Source organism: Heterodontus francisci, chromosome 2 (genome assembly GCF_036365525.1).
Source record: "Heterodontus francisci isolate sHetFra1 chromosome 2, sHetFra1.hap1, whole genome shotgun sequence".
Lineage (NCBI taxonomy): Eukaryota > Metazoa > Chordata > Chondrichthyes > Heterodontiformes > Heterodontidae > Heterodontus > Heterodontus francisci.
This window is the reverse complement of record NC_090372.1, coordinates 119,823,468-119,836,145: the sequence shown is the minus strand read 5'-3', so window position 1 is coordinate 119,836,145 and position 12,678 is coordinate 119,823,468. Positions and strand designations below refer to the sequence as shown.

Here is a 12,678-nt window from a genome sequence, read left to right as displayed (position 1 = left end):
GCCAACCCGAACCCGTCCCGGACCCGAGTCCTTTAAATTTTTTTAAATGCCTGACCCGACCCGGAAATAACAAACATAGTTTTGAAACAGAAAAAGATCATAGACTAAAACAAAAACAATGCGAAACGAAACAATACAGACCCGACCCGAACCCGGCACATGTAGTCGGGTTCGGGTCGGGTAGCCAGGTTTTACTAGGGGGCATAGATTCAACATTGGTAGAAAGATTGGGAGATGAGGAAAACATTTTTCACCCAGAGCGTGGTGAGGATCTGAAATTCACTGCAGAAACCCTCAACTCATTTAAAAGGTGTCTGGATGTGCACCTCAAGTGCTGTAACCTGCAGGGCTATAGACCAAATGCTGGAAGGTGGGATTAGGCTGGGTGGCTTTTTTTTTGGCCGGTGCAAACACAATGTGTCAAGTGGCCTCTTCCTGTGCTGTAAACTTTCTATGATTTCCTGGAGATGGGGAAAGGAGAGTGAGATAGCCAGCAGGCCAGTTTTTGAACGTATTGCTGCTTCACAGGTCCGTGTCCATATCTATCACACCTCTTTATTTGAAATTCAATCAGAATTCCAACCCCTCACCACCCCACAACCCCAAAATGGCCTTGAGCATCATCACAATATTTTTTAAGGTGACCAGGTTGCATTATCTCTTTTCAATATTTGTGCAGCCGCTAATAATATTGGCCAAATCATCCAGCTGCAATACCTATCCTCCATTGTCTGATAGTGTCTAATAAGTTCTGTTCATGGATGTTAAATACCTAGTTGGTGAAGGTAATAGGGTGAACACGTGTTGGGTGTTGATTAGTCAGTTGTATTCAGATGTATATCTAAAGTAGAGCCAGCCAGCACTGGATGGGTGTTGTTAAGAGTGGAGAAGTAAACTTGGTGGGAGGCAATAAACAGTCTCCACCAAAGCATCCCAATCTCTGTGTCTTCTTCACAAACAGGCTTGGAAGTCTCACTAACATCTGACTCAGTATGACTGCTCGCACTTATTTCTACTCTTACCTTTCCGATTGTCACCAGAGCATCTCTACCAATAGTTTATTTTTCCACCCTTGCACTGTCATTGCATGAGCCTCCCAAGAATTCGCCCTTGGCCCTCTCTTCATCTCCACACTGCTGCTTGGTGAAATAATCCACTGACATGGGGTCAGTTTACACATGTTCAACACAGATGACACCTAGCTCTACCTCCATCTCCTATCTCAACCCTTTCACTGCCTCTGTGCTGACATACTGTTTGTTCTATATCTATTCTTTAATGAACCACAGTTTCCTCCAGCTGAACCTTTGGAAGACCAAAGTAATTGTCTTTGACCCCTGTCACAACTCTATACCTTTGCCACCAAACTGTTCACAATCTCAATATCCTACTCAACCCCAAAATGAGTTTCCAAACCCATATCCTTTCTATTACAAACACCACATCTGTCCCTTTGCCCATCAGCAGCTGAAACCTTCATCCCTACATTGTTTCCTAGTCTCTCAACGCCTCAAATTTAAAATTCTTATCTTTGTGTCTTTCATTGTCATTTTCCCTATCTCTGTAACCACTTTAAGCACTATGGCGGTTCCCACTGCCCCGCATTCCAAACTCTCCATTCCTTTGAGTCTGGTCTCTAGTGCACCCTCGCCTCACAATTGGTAGCCGTGCCTTCAATCACTTAAGCACCACTATTCTCCACCTGCCCACTTTCCTCTCCTCCTTAAAGACTCTCCTTAAAGCCTATTTCTTAACCTTGCTTAATATCTGTATATTTGGCATTTTTCCTTAGACCTCTGTCTTGGGACTTTTTGTGCATTGAAAGTGGTATATAAATGCAAGTTATTAATGTGTGGGTACATTGAACTAGGTAGGATATGTTAATCTTTGCTTCTTGCATCTGTTACTGTAGGAGTTTGAACAGTTCAATAAGAAGTTATCTGAGGTTTCCAAACGTGTGCGTATACCATTACAAGTGTCTAATGTCCTTTGGGAGCATTGTATTCGGCTGGCTAACAGAACCATCGTAGAAGGGTAAGTTATCTTTTGTTAGTTATGTTTCTGAAGTGTAAAATGGCTCTCAGTTTCTGCAAGGGTTACCCTGATTTCCTGATGCAGTTTTGGGAGATCAGAACCCTCAAAGAAATGGCATATATGGCTGTTATCAACCATTTATACCATTTCTCTGGGTGTTCTGCCACATTTATGGTAGGTGGTCAGAACTCCTGTGGAATTCAGGGTCAATATGTTTAAGCCCAGCAACTACCTATTTTGTTAATGTAAGTTTTCTTGAACTTTGTGGTACTTATATAAGATATATTGTGGATTACAATATGGTAATAAATAATTATACCATATCAGAACAATGAATATCTGAGATCAGTTGCAGCTCGTTATTTTAAAGGATAATTTTCTGAGTCCATGCTACCTGTGACAGCATAAATTAGAAATTTGGTTGCACACTGCCTGCCATTTCCCAACCATTAAAATGAAAAATCAGACAATTTGTTCCGGCTGAATTTCTGATTTGTGCTGGTGACAGATGATGTTTCCTGCCAGCAGCTTAGACTTATACAATCCTAATTATACTTTAACTTGTCTTTGATGTCAGAGAATACCAATATCTTATTACTCTGAATGCTTATATTAATTAATTATACCCAAGCCTCAACACCCAACAACGCCCTGTCCCAATGCAGCTTTGAAATTATATGTTGCTCAGTGGGTTAGCATATTGTCCATTTAGCTCTGGAACATTGGTTTGAATCCAATCCAGATTTGTTAGATGAACAAGTCCTAAGTAAAACAAGTTTGGGCAGTGTTCGACTAGATTGGAGAAAAGGTGAGTCCACAGCATAGAACTGCCCTAACATTAAGAAGAAAAGAAGGAACGTGAATTTTGCGTAGCACTTAAAGTGTTTCACAGCTAACGTACTTCTGAAATGTAAGCGCTCTTGTAGTATAGGAAAATGTGGCAACCAATTTGTGCACAGCAAGGTCCATAAACAGCAATGTGGTAAATGAGCAATTAGACAGTTTTATTAATGATAGTTGAGGGATAAATGTTCAGAAAGTGCCATGGGATCTTTTGCATCTCCGAACAGGGCAGACAGAAATTCAATTTACAATCTCATCCTAATGGCACCTCCCTCAGTGCAGCTCTGAATTGTTATTTGAGATCATGTGCTCATGTCCTGGAGTGGGCCTTGAACTCATAACCTCTGGCTCAGACAAGATTGCTGCTACTGAGCTAAGTCTGACACGAACTGGATGAGCAATTGGGGATGTATTTTGAATATACGATTTTATGTGTTGGAAGTTTTTAATTACAGAGTGACTGCAAGATTTTAATTCAATCAAGACATTTAGAGCATGTCTCAAATTGCAAACCAGTTTGCTTACAGTTAGCAGTTGAATTCAAAAGTAACATTACACAGTGTTGAAGATTGAATTCCATTTGCAACTTTTCTGCCCATCTGACCAGTCCATCGATATATTCCTGCAGCCTAAAGTTATCCTTCTCGCTGTCAACCACACAGCCAATCTTTGTGTCATCTGCAAACTTCTTGATCATGCCCTCTACATTTACGTCTAAATCATTAATGTATACCACAAAAAGCAGGGAACCCAGTACTGAGCCCTGCGGAACGCCACTGGAAACAGCCCTCCAGTCACAAAAATACCCATCAACAATTACCCTTTGCTTCCTGCCACTGAGCCAATTTTGTATCTACCTGGCTACATTTCCCTGGATCCTATGGGGTTTCACTTTTTCAACCAGACTGCCATGTGGGACCTTGTCAAAAGCCTTGCTAAAATCCATGTAGACCACGTCAACTGCACTACCCTCATCAATCTTTCTTGTTACTTCAAAAAATTCGATCAAGTTGGTCAGACAAGATCTTCCCTTAAATACATGCTGACTATCCTTGCTTAATCTGTGCCCTTCTAAGTGACATTTTATCCTGTCTCTCAGAATTGATTCCAATAATTTGCCCACTACTGAGGTTAGACTGACTGGCCTATAATTATTCAGTCTTTCCCTCACTCCTTTTTTAAACAGAGGTGTAATGTTAGCAGTCCTCCGGCACCACACCTGTATCCAGTGAGGACTGGAAAATGATGGTCAGACCTTCTGCTATTTCCTCTCCTTCTTCATCTGGCCCTGGTAATTTATCATCTTTCAAGGATGCCAATTCCATTAATACTTCCTTTCTTCCTATGTATATCACATCCAATACTTTACACCCCTCTTCCTTAACTACAATATCTGCATCCTCCCCCGCCCCCTTTTGTGAAGACAGACACAAAGTATTCATTAAGAACAATACCAACATCTTCCGCCCATACACACAAGTTACCTTTTTGGTCTTTTACGGGCCCTACTCTTTCCTTAGTTCTCATCTTACTCTTAAGTAACTTACTCTACCTCTTATTGATAAAACATCTTTGGGTTCACCTTGATTTTGCTTGCCAATATTCTTTCATACCCTCTCTTAGCTTTCCTATTTCCTTTTTGATTTCACCCCTCCATTTTCTATACTCCTCTGAGACAGAACTGGACAGTCATCATTAAACCCTTTCTTGTAGGTGAACATCCATACCTCTGTCTGCTTCTGTACCCTCTCAATTGTCTTCAGTGCATTATCAACCTTTGTTCCTCTCATCTTCAATCATCTTGTACAAGCATATGTGTAGACTATCAGCACATGCTGATTTGGTGATGTATAATTAGATCTGAAGAGTTAAATCTACTTTTATTGAAATGACGGAATCCATCAACATTTTCAGTCATTAGTCAATGCAAGTAGAGAAAATTTAAGTTGTATTCTTCCTGTCTAATTTCCTTACAAGTCACATGCTGATCATCACAATATATCAATGCAAAATAGCTGGGGATAACATCGTATCTGTCCTTCGCTTTGCAGGGATAAGCAGTTTTTAAAATTTTCCTCTGTGGTTATGATGCCTATGAAATGAGTCCCCTGTGATAGCTTTGTTTGCATGATACTTTGTCATTTGTCAGTGAAAGTATTTTAGGACAAGAAAAATCCTTGGTGAAGATGATTTGCACTAAATAAGTTCCTGAAAAAGTACGACTGTAATAATGCTCAACAATACCTTAATATTTAACAGTGCACGTCCATCAAATTGAAGCTTTTTGAAGAGTTATACACAACTTGCATTTGGTGTATCTAATAAAGCTTTCTCAGATAATGCTAGAAGATTGCCTCTACTTGGCATTAGAGACCATCTTTAAATAATTGACTTCTGATGGAAGCTGAGGTACAAGCAAAATTTAGACCTTGCTGTAAGAAATAATTGAACTTTAATTACTTTTACATGGGTTATCTTTGATTAATCTGTTACATTTATGGAGGTGTCCATTTTCTATCTTCCCTTTCCACTTCAGTTATGCTAATGTGAAAAAATGCAGTAATGAGGGGCGTGCTTTGATGCAGCTGGACTTCCAGCAGTTTTTAATGAAGCTGGAGAAGCTGACTGACATCAGACCAATTCCTGATAAAGAGTTTGTGGAAACGTACATTAAAGCCTATTATCTGACTGAAAATGACATGGAGAGATGGATTAAAGAACACAGGGTAAGGAGGGCAAAAAAGGTTAAAGATTTTTTGAATGCAGCTGTAAAAATATTTTTACAAGCCAGGTATTATCCGTATTGTAGATGTTTAAAACAAATCGTTTCACATCCTGTAAAATGGTTACGCTTCTGTTAGAATTTTAAACATCAACCAACTGAACTTTCATATAAGCATGTTATCTTTTAGATTTATATGAATTTGTTTTGCAAAGTTGAGTGACTTTTTCCATTCTAAAATCTGACCTGTTTTCTTGTGCAGGAATATTCAACCAAGCAGCTAACCAACCTGGTAAATGTTTGTCTGGGCTCCCATATAAATAAAAAAGCACGGCAGAAGCTGATAGCAGCCATTGATGAACCTGACAGGCTTAAAAGATAGCCTTTACCAAAAGTCATGCATTGTTGTTCCAGCTGGCATAGGGATAAGTATTTCCACTCCAAATGAATAAATAATGGCTCTCTTGTGTTACACGCATTTATGATGCATGTTACTTGTTTTCTGATCAAAAACTGATGTGAAGTGATGAACTGGGAAATGCTGTTTTAGTCACTGATGTGTGACACTGTTTCGCTTTTTTTCCTGTCTTGTTAAGTAGGCCCAATCCTCCCAGTAGTGGTGTTTTTAGAACCTATATGAAAACTATTTACAATGTTATACTTATTATTTGGTGGGGGAAGGTTATACATTTTTATCTGTTAGCATATGGACTGTAAGGATTCTATATTGTAATTGAAGGAAACTGTATATTCAATAGTGTTGTAGACAATTGTATGTACTGAAGCAAATGTACTCTGCTAGAATTGGTTTTACAATCACTTCTCCATATGTAAAAGGGTAAATAATAAATGAAGGATGCTTATGCTTCATTCAGAACTGATATAAGTAAAGCAACACAAATTAAATTCTGTACATCCTCATTTATTCTGGTTCTATAATTTGGAAAACTAATTTGTTAAAATGGAAGATGCATCATGGATTGGTGACTCAATAATAAACAACTCAAAATTAGATCATTTTTATACCCCCGCATCCAGCTTGTGTTATATCAGTTATACTGCTATATGCAGGTTTTTGTGTCTGGACAGCAAAGTTTAATTTTACAGAACAGTTTTCATCATAAAATGGATATTACTAGTTTCATTAAAATAAGGTAGATCTCTGTAAACCACTGTATGCTGCCAACAAGTAAGTTTCACTTATACATGTAATCACATTGAATTTAGATCAGGATGATAGTCAGAATATGTTTTCACAAAGGTTACACTCATCTCTAATCCAAATAAATTACCACACTACTGAATGGTGCTGCATTTGTTGCAATTTCTATGGTAATGAAAAAAGATGTGTGTTTAACATTTACACTGGTAGCCTGAGCTTGGTAAGCTTAAAATCTGTGAACCAAGGTAGAATTTTCTTTAAATAAAAGTAAATAACCGCGCTAAGTATGTTGTTATGAATTTGAAGTCACATTCCAGATAGACTTTAGTTTTGATTTAAAATGTTGAGGTATGCCTTCAGCTGCTTCGGCCCTAAGCTCTGGAATTCCTTCCCTAAATCTCTCTTACTCTCTCCTCTCCTCCTTTAAGGTGCTCCTTAAAATTGACCTCTCTGTCCAAGCTTTTGGTCATCTACCCTAATATTCCCTTCTGTGGCTAAGTATCAAATTTTGTTTGGTAACACTCCTGTAAATTGTCTTGGGACATTTTCCTACATTAAAGGTGCTATATTAATGCAAGTTGTTGTTGTTAAACAGCTTAGTTGTAATACATGAGTACAAATTCGTCAAAATCATATGTTCGACAATCCTACACCTGACTGGTGTGTTAGTGTTGTAGTTCTGTGCTGGGATAATCCCTAGTGGGTTTCTTGTTGATTGCTGTGGGTCTGTGGCATCACTAGGCTTACTCTCTGCCACCTTCTGGTTGCTGCATATTATAATGTAAGAGAAGTACCTTAGCCTTTTCTTCTGGTATGTCTCACTTTTCAGTGAACACTAAGATATGTATTCGGCCAACATCCCCAGCTTGTACACACTACTGAGTCAGCGGCGCTTGAGATGGCTTAGCCACGTGAGCCGCATGGAAGATGGCAGGATCCCCAAAGACACATTGTACAGCGAGCTCGCCACTGGTATCAGACCCACCGGCCGTCCATGTCTCCGCTTTAAAGACGTCTGCAAACGCGACATGAAATCCTGTGACATTGATCACAAGTCGTGGGAGTCAGTTGCCAGCGTTCGCCAGAGCTGGCGGGCAGCCATAAAGACGGGGCTAAAATGTGGCGAATCGAAGAGACTTAGTAGTTGGCAGGAAAAAAGACAGAGGCGCAAGGGGAGAGCCAACTGTGCAACAGCCCCGACAAACAAATTTCTCTGCAGCACCTGTGGAAGAGCCTGTCACTCTAGAATTGGCCTTTATAGCTACTCCAGGCGCTGCTTCACAAACCACTGACCACCTCCAGGCGCGTATCCATTGTCTCTCGAGATAAGGAGGCCCAAAAGAAAAAAAAATTTCTAGTATTATGTGTTACGTATTTTCGATAAGTACACATAACCCTCGAATTGAGGTTGCTTTCATTTTTTTATTGTCATTTTTAAAATCCGGGGCGGGGTTATTTTGGGGCGAGGCTGAAAACAGGTGCTACGTAGATGCTGTGCTAATAAAGTCATGCCTGTTTGAAAGTCTGGTTTTAGCTTGTAATCTTGAGGCTCACTAATGATTACTATGAATTAAACATGCATTGAGGTTAAAATGGAGGCCGGCAGGTTTAGCACTCAAATGCTGATTAGAAGCAATTTTTGTGGAGCAGAATATGTAGCCTCCACACATCCACTTCCACTGAAGATGTGGAGTGGCCTGACTAACAGACAACAGCATCTTTCAGGATGGTTCAGGGACCAAGCAAGAGGGCACATTGGTTCTCGCAACCAGCACTTGAATTCCTGCTGGAGGAGGTCTAGGAGAGGAGGGATGTCCTGTGGATGTAATGGGGTTGGGGGAGGGTGGTGGTGGAAGGAGGCCACAGAGGCAGCTGATGAGGCAGATATGGGAGGAGATCGCTCAGGAAATAACAACCAGAAGCACAGCCCCCAGGACATGTTTTCACTGCTGTAAGAAATTTAATTAACCGGCATGAGTAGTCAAGGTAAGAGCTCATCTCACAAACACACTTCGCAATAACAGCATTATTACCAGCATCACAATCTCAGTACACTGCATCCACTATCGAACTATACATTGACATGCACACAGCCCACCATATTGCCTCCTTCACAGGCATTACTCATACCTCAGATGCCTCTGTCAGCTCTTCAACCATGTGAGGCATCACATGCACACCTGCCAATATGCTCATTCGCAATCACTACTCTTTTCCATTTCAAGGTCTCACATAACAGATGCCAGCTTGGGAGTGATAGATTAGGGATCAGGAATAGTTGTGGATCTGTAAGGAAGGAAAAGCACGACTGCAAAATATCACTCCCCTTAAGGAGGCAGTGCTGGTTGGAATCGGGAAGGGAGTGGCAGACGCTAAGGCCAGATCACCTGAAGGTATGTGGCAACTTCAGCTTCCATAGTTCAGTTTAATATTTGTATGTGCTGTTGGTTGTGTCATTAGTTTTTTCTGTCGATAAAGAGTGATGATGTTAATTGCGTTGTCATACAATTGATGGTCTTTTTTTGTGATTTTCATGGCGAAGATGTTGAAAGGATGAAGTACAGAAGGAGGATTGCCTGATGGATCACAGTCATGGAAAGTAAGGTATGTCTCCAATGTCTGATAGCGGGGGAACGTCTCTGAAAAGCGGTCTTCCATTAGCTGGTGGGGAACATTGCTCCAAGTGTGAGCCGTCTACCTGGAACACTCTGGTGCTCTCCCGGTTCCTCTTCAGCCACCTCCTCTTCCTCCTCCTCTTGTGGCTCCTGAATTTGACTATTTGGCACAATTGCCAGTGCTAATGACTGGTGTCTCATGATCGGCAGATTGTGGAGCTTGCAGCAAGTTAGAACGAATCTGGAACCCACCCTTCCTCCCCCCACCAATCCAAACCCCTCTCCTGCAACAGTTGGAGCTGCTTTATCAGCTCCCATTCCTCCTCCAAGCCAAGGGAGACCTGATAGCAAGATCCCCATGCCCAAGCACTTTCTTTCTCCTGGTGACTCCTATAATGTGAATGTTTTTTTTAAAAAAAAAATGTATTGCCAAATGTAATCACGTCACCATGAAATATGTAATTTTGGGGAATTTTTATTTAAAAACCTTATTTTGTACATTATGCTTCTAAATAATTATGTTTCCCCAGCTGTGGAGGAATGAGTGAACCTGGCCGCCTTTTGCTCTAGAGCCCATACCAATTATTACTCTTTAACAACACATAATCTGACAACTAGAAAATCCAAAAGTGCTCCTCTTACTGGTACACTGGATGTTAGATGACTAAGATTCTATTTATTCTTTCAATTCCAAAGGAATTTCTTATTCCAAGCTGTCATATTTCAGAAGTTTTGAACCCTTTTCACAGAAAGGATTTAGAAAAGGAATTACTTTTACTACTTGGTTTTTAAAAACAATGTGTAATTTCACAAGTTTAGATTAGATTAGATTAGAGATACAGCACTGAAACAGGCCCTTCGGCCCACCGAGTCTGTGCCGAACATCAACCACCCCTTTATACTAATCCTACACTAATCCCATATTCCTACCAAACATCCCCACCTGTCCCTATATTTCCCTACCACCTACCTGTACTAGTGACAATTTATAATGGACAATTTACCTATCAACCTGCAAGTCTTTTGGCTTGTGGGAGGAAACCGGAGCACCCGGAGAAAACCCACGCAGACACAGGGAGAACTTGCAAACTCCACACAGGCAGTACCCGGAATCGAACCCGGGTCCCTGGAGCTGTGAGGCTGCGGTGCTAACCACTGCACCACTGTGCCGCCATCTTGGTAGGATACCTAGATTAAGAGTGATTAATATACTAGACAGAAGTTATTTTTCAATAAGTGATGCATTAGCTTGTTTGTGTCATCAGAAAATACTTCTTACCCATTATGTTGGTACAACCTTTTTATTTCTGTCTGACACACAGATACTAAATTGGCAGACTGATTTGTGGAAGGATGATGCCACACTGATAGGCAGTAAAAGAAAAAGCAAGTCTTGCGTTTATATAGCACCTTTAATGACCACTGAATATCCCCAAGCACTCTACAGCCAATGAAGTATCTTTGAAGTGTAGTCACTGGTGTCTGTTTAAGACAGGAAACTGCAAAGTCCTGTCCCAGGCTATAGAACAGATGCAGAAAATTTGGTCTAATTAAGCCAAGCAAGACGATCTACTGAAGTTGCATTGCATTGACTGAAGAAAATGAATCTTATAAATTGTTCTGTAAATTCAACTTACTACACAATAAAACGGTTTAACAATTTGGAACTCACCTCAGCTAGTGTTAACTTGATCTACCTTCAGAGAGATTGAACAAATAAATGAATAAAAGTTATGGATATGGATACCTGATATCAGAGATGTCCCTGGCTATAGTCACTATGGCTCCATGTTGTCTTCTCATGCCCTCCATGAGCTTATTCTGGATGATTGCATTGACATCATGGCCTTGATGGAAAACTGGCTGAAGGATGATGGCACCTTCCACGTAAATCAAGCCGCCCGGCCTGGCTGTACCTTCTCCCACTTGCCCCACCCAGACTGTCATGGCACTGGTGTCATAGAGTCATAGAGCTATAATGACCAAATCACCCCTCGGTCTGTTCCCCTACTCCTTTGACACTTCCTCCTCCTTTCGGTACCTCAGTTTGTTCCACTGTTACAGAAATGTTAAATATATTTTTTCAGGATTCATTTTTGAAAGATGGAAGACATGTTAAACTTAGGGGTTTTCAAAGGGGGCCATGTAAAGGCCACTTGAATTTGAAAAACAGTCCCTGGAAATGTTTTTTAAAAGGGTCACAGAGAGGTCTTGTGAGGAAAACAAGTTTTTCTGGGAAACCACCTGACTTCATAGAATCATAGAAATTTTAAGGCACAGAAAGAGGCCACTTGGCCCATCGTGTCTGTGCTGGCCGAAAAACGATCCACCTATTCTAATCCCACCTTCCAGCATACAGCACTTGAGGTGCATATCCAGACTCCTTTTGAATGAGTTTAGGGTCTCTGCCCATCACCACCCTCTGGGTGAAAAAGCTTTTCTTCATCTCCCCTCTAATTTTTCTACCAATCACTTTAAATCTATGCCCCCTTGTCACTGACCTCTCTGCTAAGATAAATTGACCCTTCACCTCCACTCTATCCAGGCCTCTCAAAATTTTGTACATTTCAGTCAGATTTCCCCTTCGCCTTCTCTGTTCCAAGGAGAACAACCCCAAATATCCAATCTTTCCTCGTAGCTGCATTTTTCCAGTCCTGGCAACATCCTCATAAACCTCCTCTGTACCCTCTCTAATGCAATTGCATTCTTTCTTAATGAGGTGACCATAACTGCACAGTACTCAAGTTGTGGCCTAACCAATGAGTTATACAGTTCCAGCATAACCTCCCTGCTCTTGTATTCTATACCTTGGCTAATAAAGGAAAGGATTCCATATGCCTTCTTAACTACCTTATTGACCTGTCCTGCTACCTTCAGGGATTTTTTTTTTTAGAGATACAGCACTGAAACAGGCCCTTCGGCCCACCGAGTCTGTGCCGACCATCAACCACCCACTTATACTAATCCTACCCTAATTCCATATTCCTACCACATCCCCACCTGTTCCTATATTTCCCTACCACCTACCTATACTAGGGGCAATTTATAATGGCCAATTAACCTATCACCCTGCAAGTCTTTGGCATGTGGGAGGAAACCGGAGCACCCGGAGGAAACCCACGCAGACACAGGGAGAACTTGCAAACTCCACACAGGCAGTACCCAGATTTGAACCCGGGTTGCTGGAGCTGTGAGGCTGCGGTGCTAACCACTGTGGACATTTACTCCAAGGTCGCTTACTTCATCTACGCTACTTCTTATTTTCCCATTAATTGTGTATTCCTTTGCCTTGTTTAACCTCC

The 12,678-nt window shown here is 41.0% G+C and overlaps 1 protein-coding gene and 1 long non-coding RNA gene across 3 annotated transcripts in view; both read left to right on the top strand.

The window, feature by feature from the left end:
• Positions 1-6,903, top strand: part of vps50 (VPS50 EARP/GARPII complex subunit) — a 321,852-nt gene extending 314,949 nt beyond the window's left edge. For both annotated transcript variants that reach the window (XM_068009984.1, XM_068009978.1), the window contains 3 exons: positions 1,913-2,034; positions 5,414-5,603; positions 5,862-6,903. In XM_068009984.1, the coding sequence (XP_067866085.1) occupies positions 1,913-2,034; positions 5,414-5,603; positions 5,862-5,981 (432 nt within the window). In that variant the 3' untranslated portion in view covers positions 5,982-6,903. The remainder of the gene's footprint in view (positions 1-1,912; positions 2,035-5,413; positions 5,604-5,861) is intronic.
• A 1,759-nt stretch (positions 6,904-8,662) lies between these two features.
• LOC137379956 (uncharacterized) lies at positions 8,663-11,047 on the top strand. The gene is made up of 2 exons (XR_010976941.1): positions 8,663-9,365; positions 10,699-11,047. It is a non-coding gene; the product is annotated as an uncharacterized lncRNA (long non-coding RNA).
• The last annotated feature ends 1,631 nt before the right edge of the window (positions 11,048-12,678 follow it).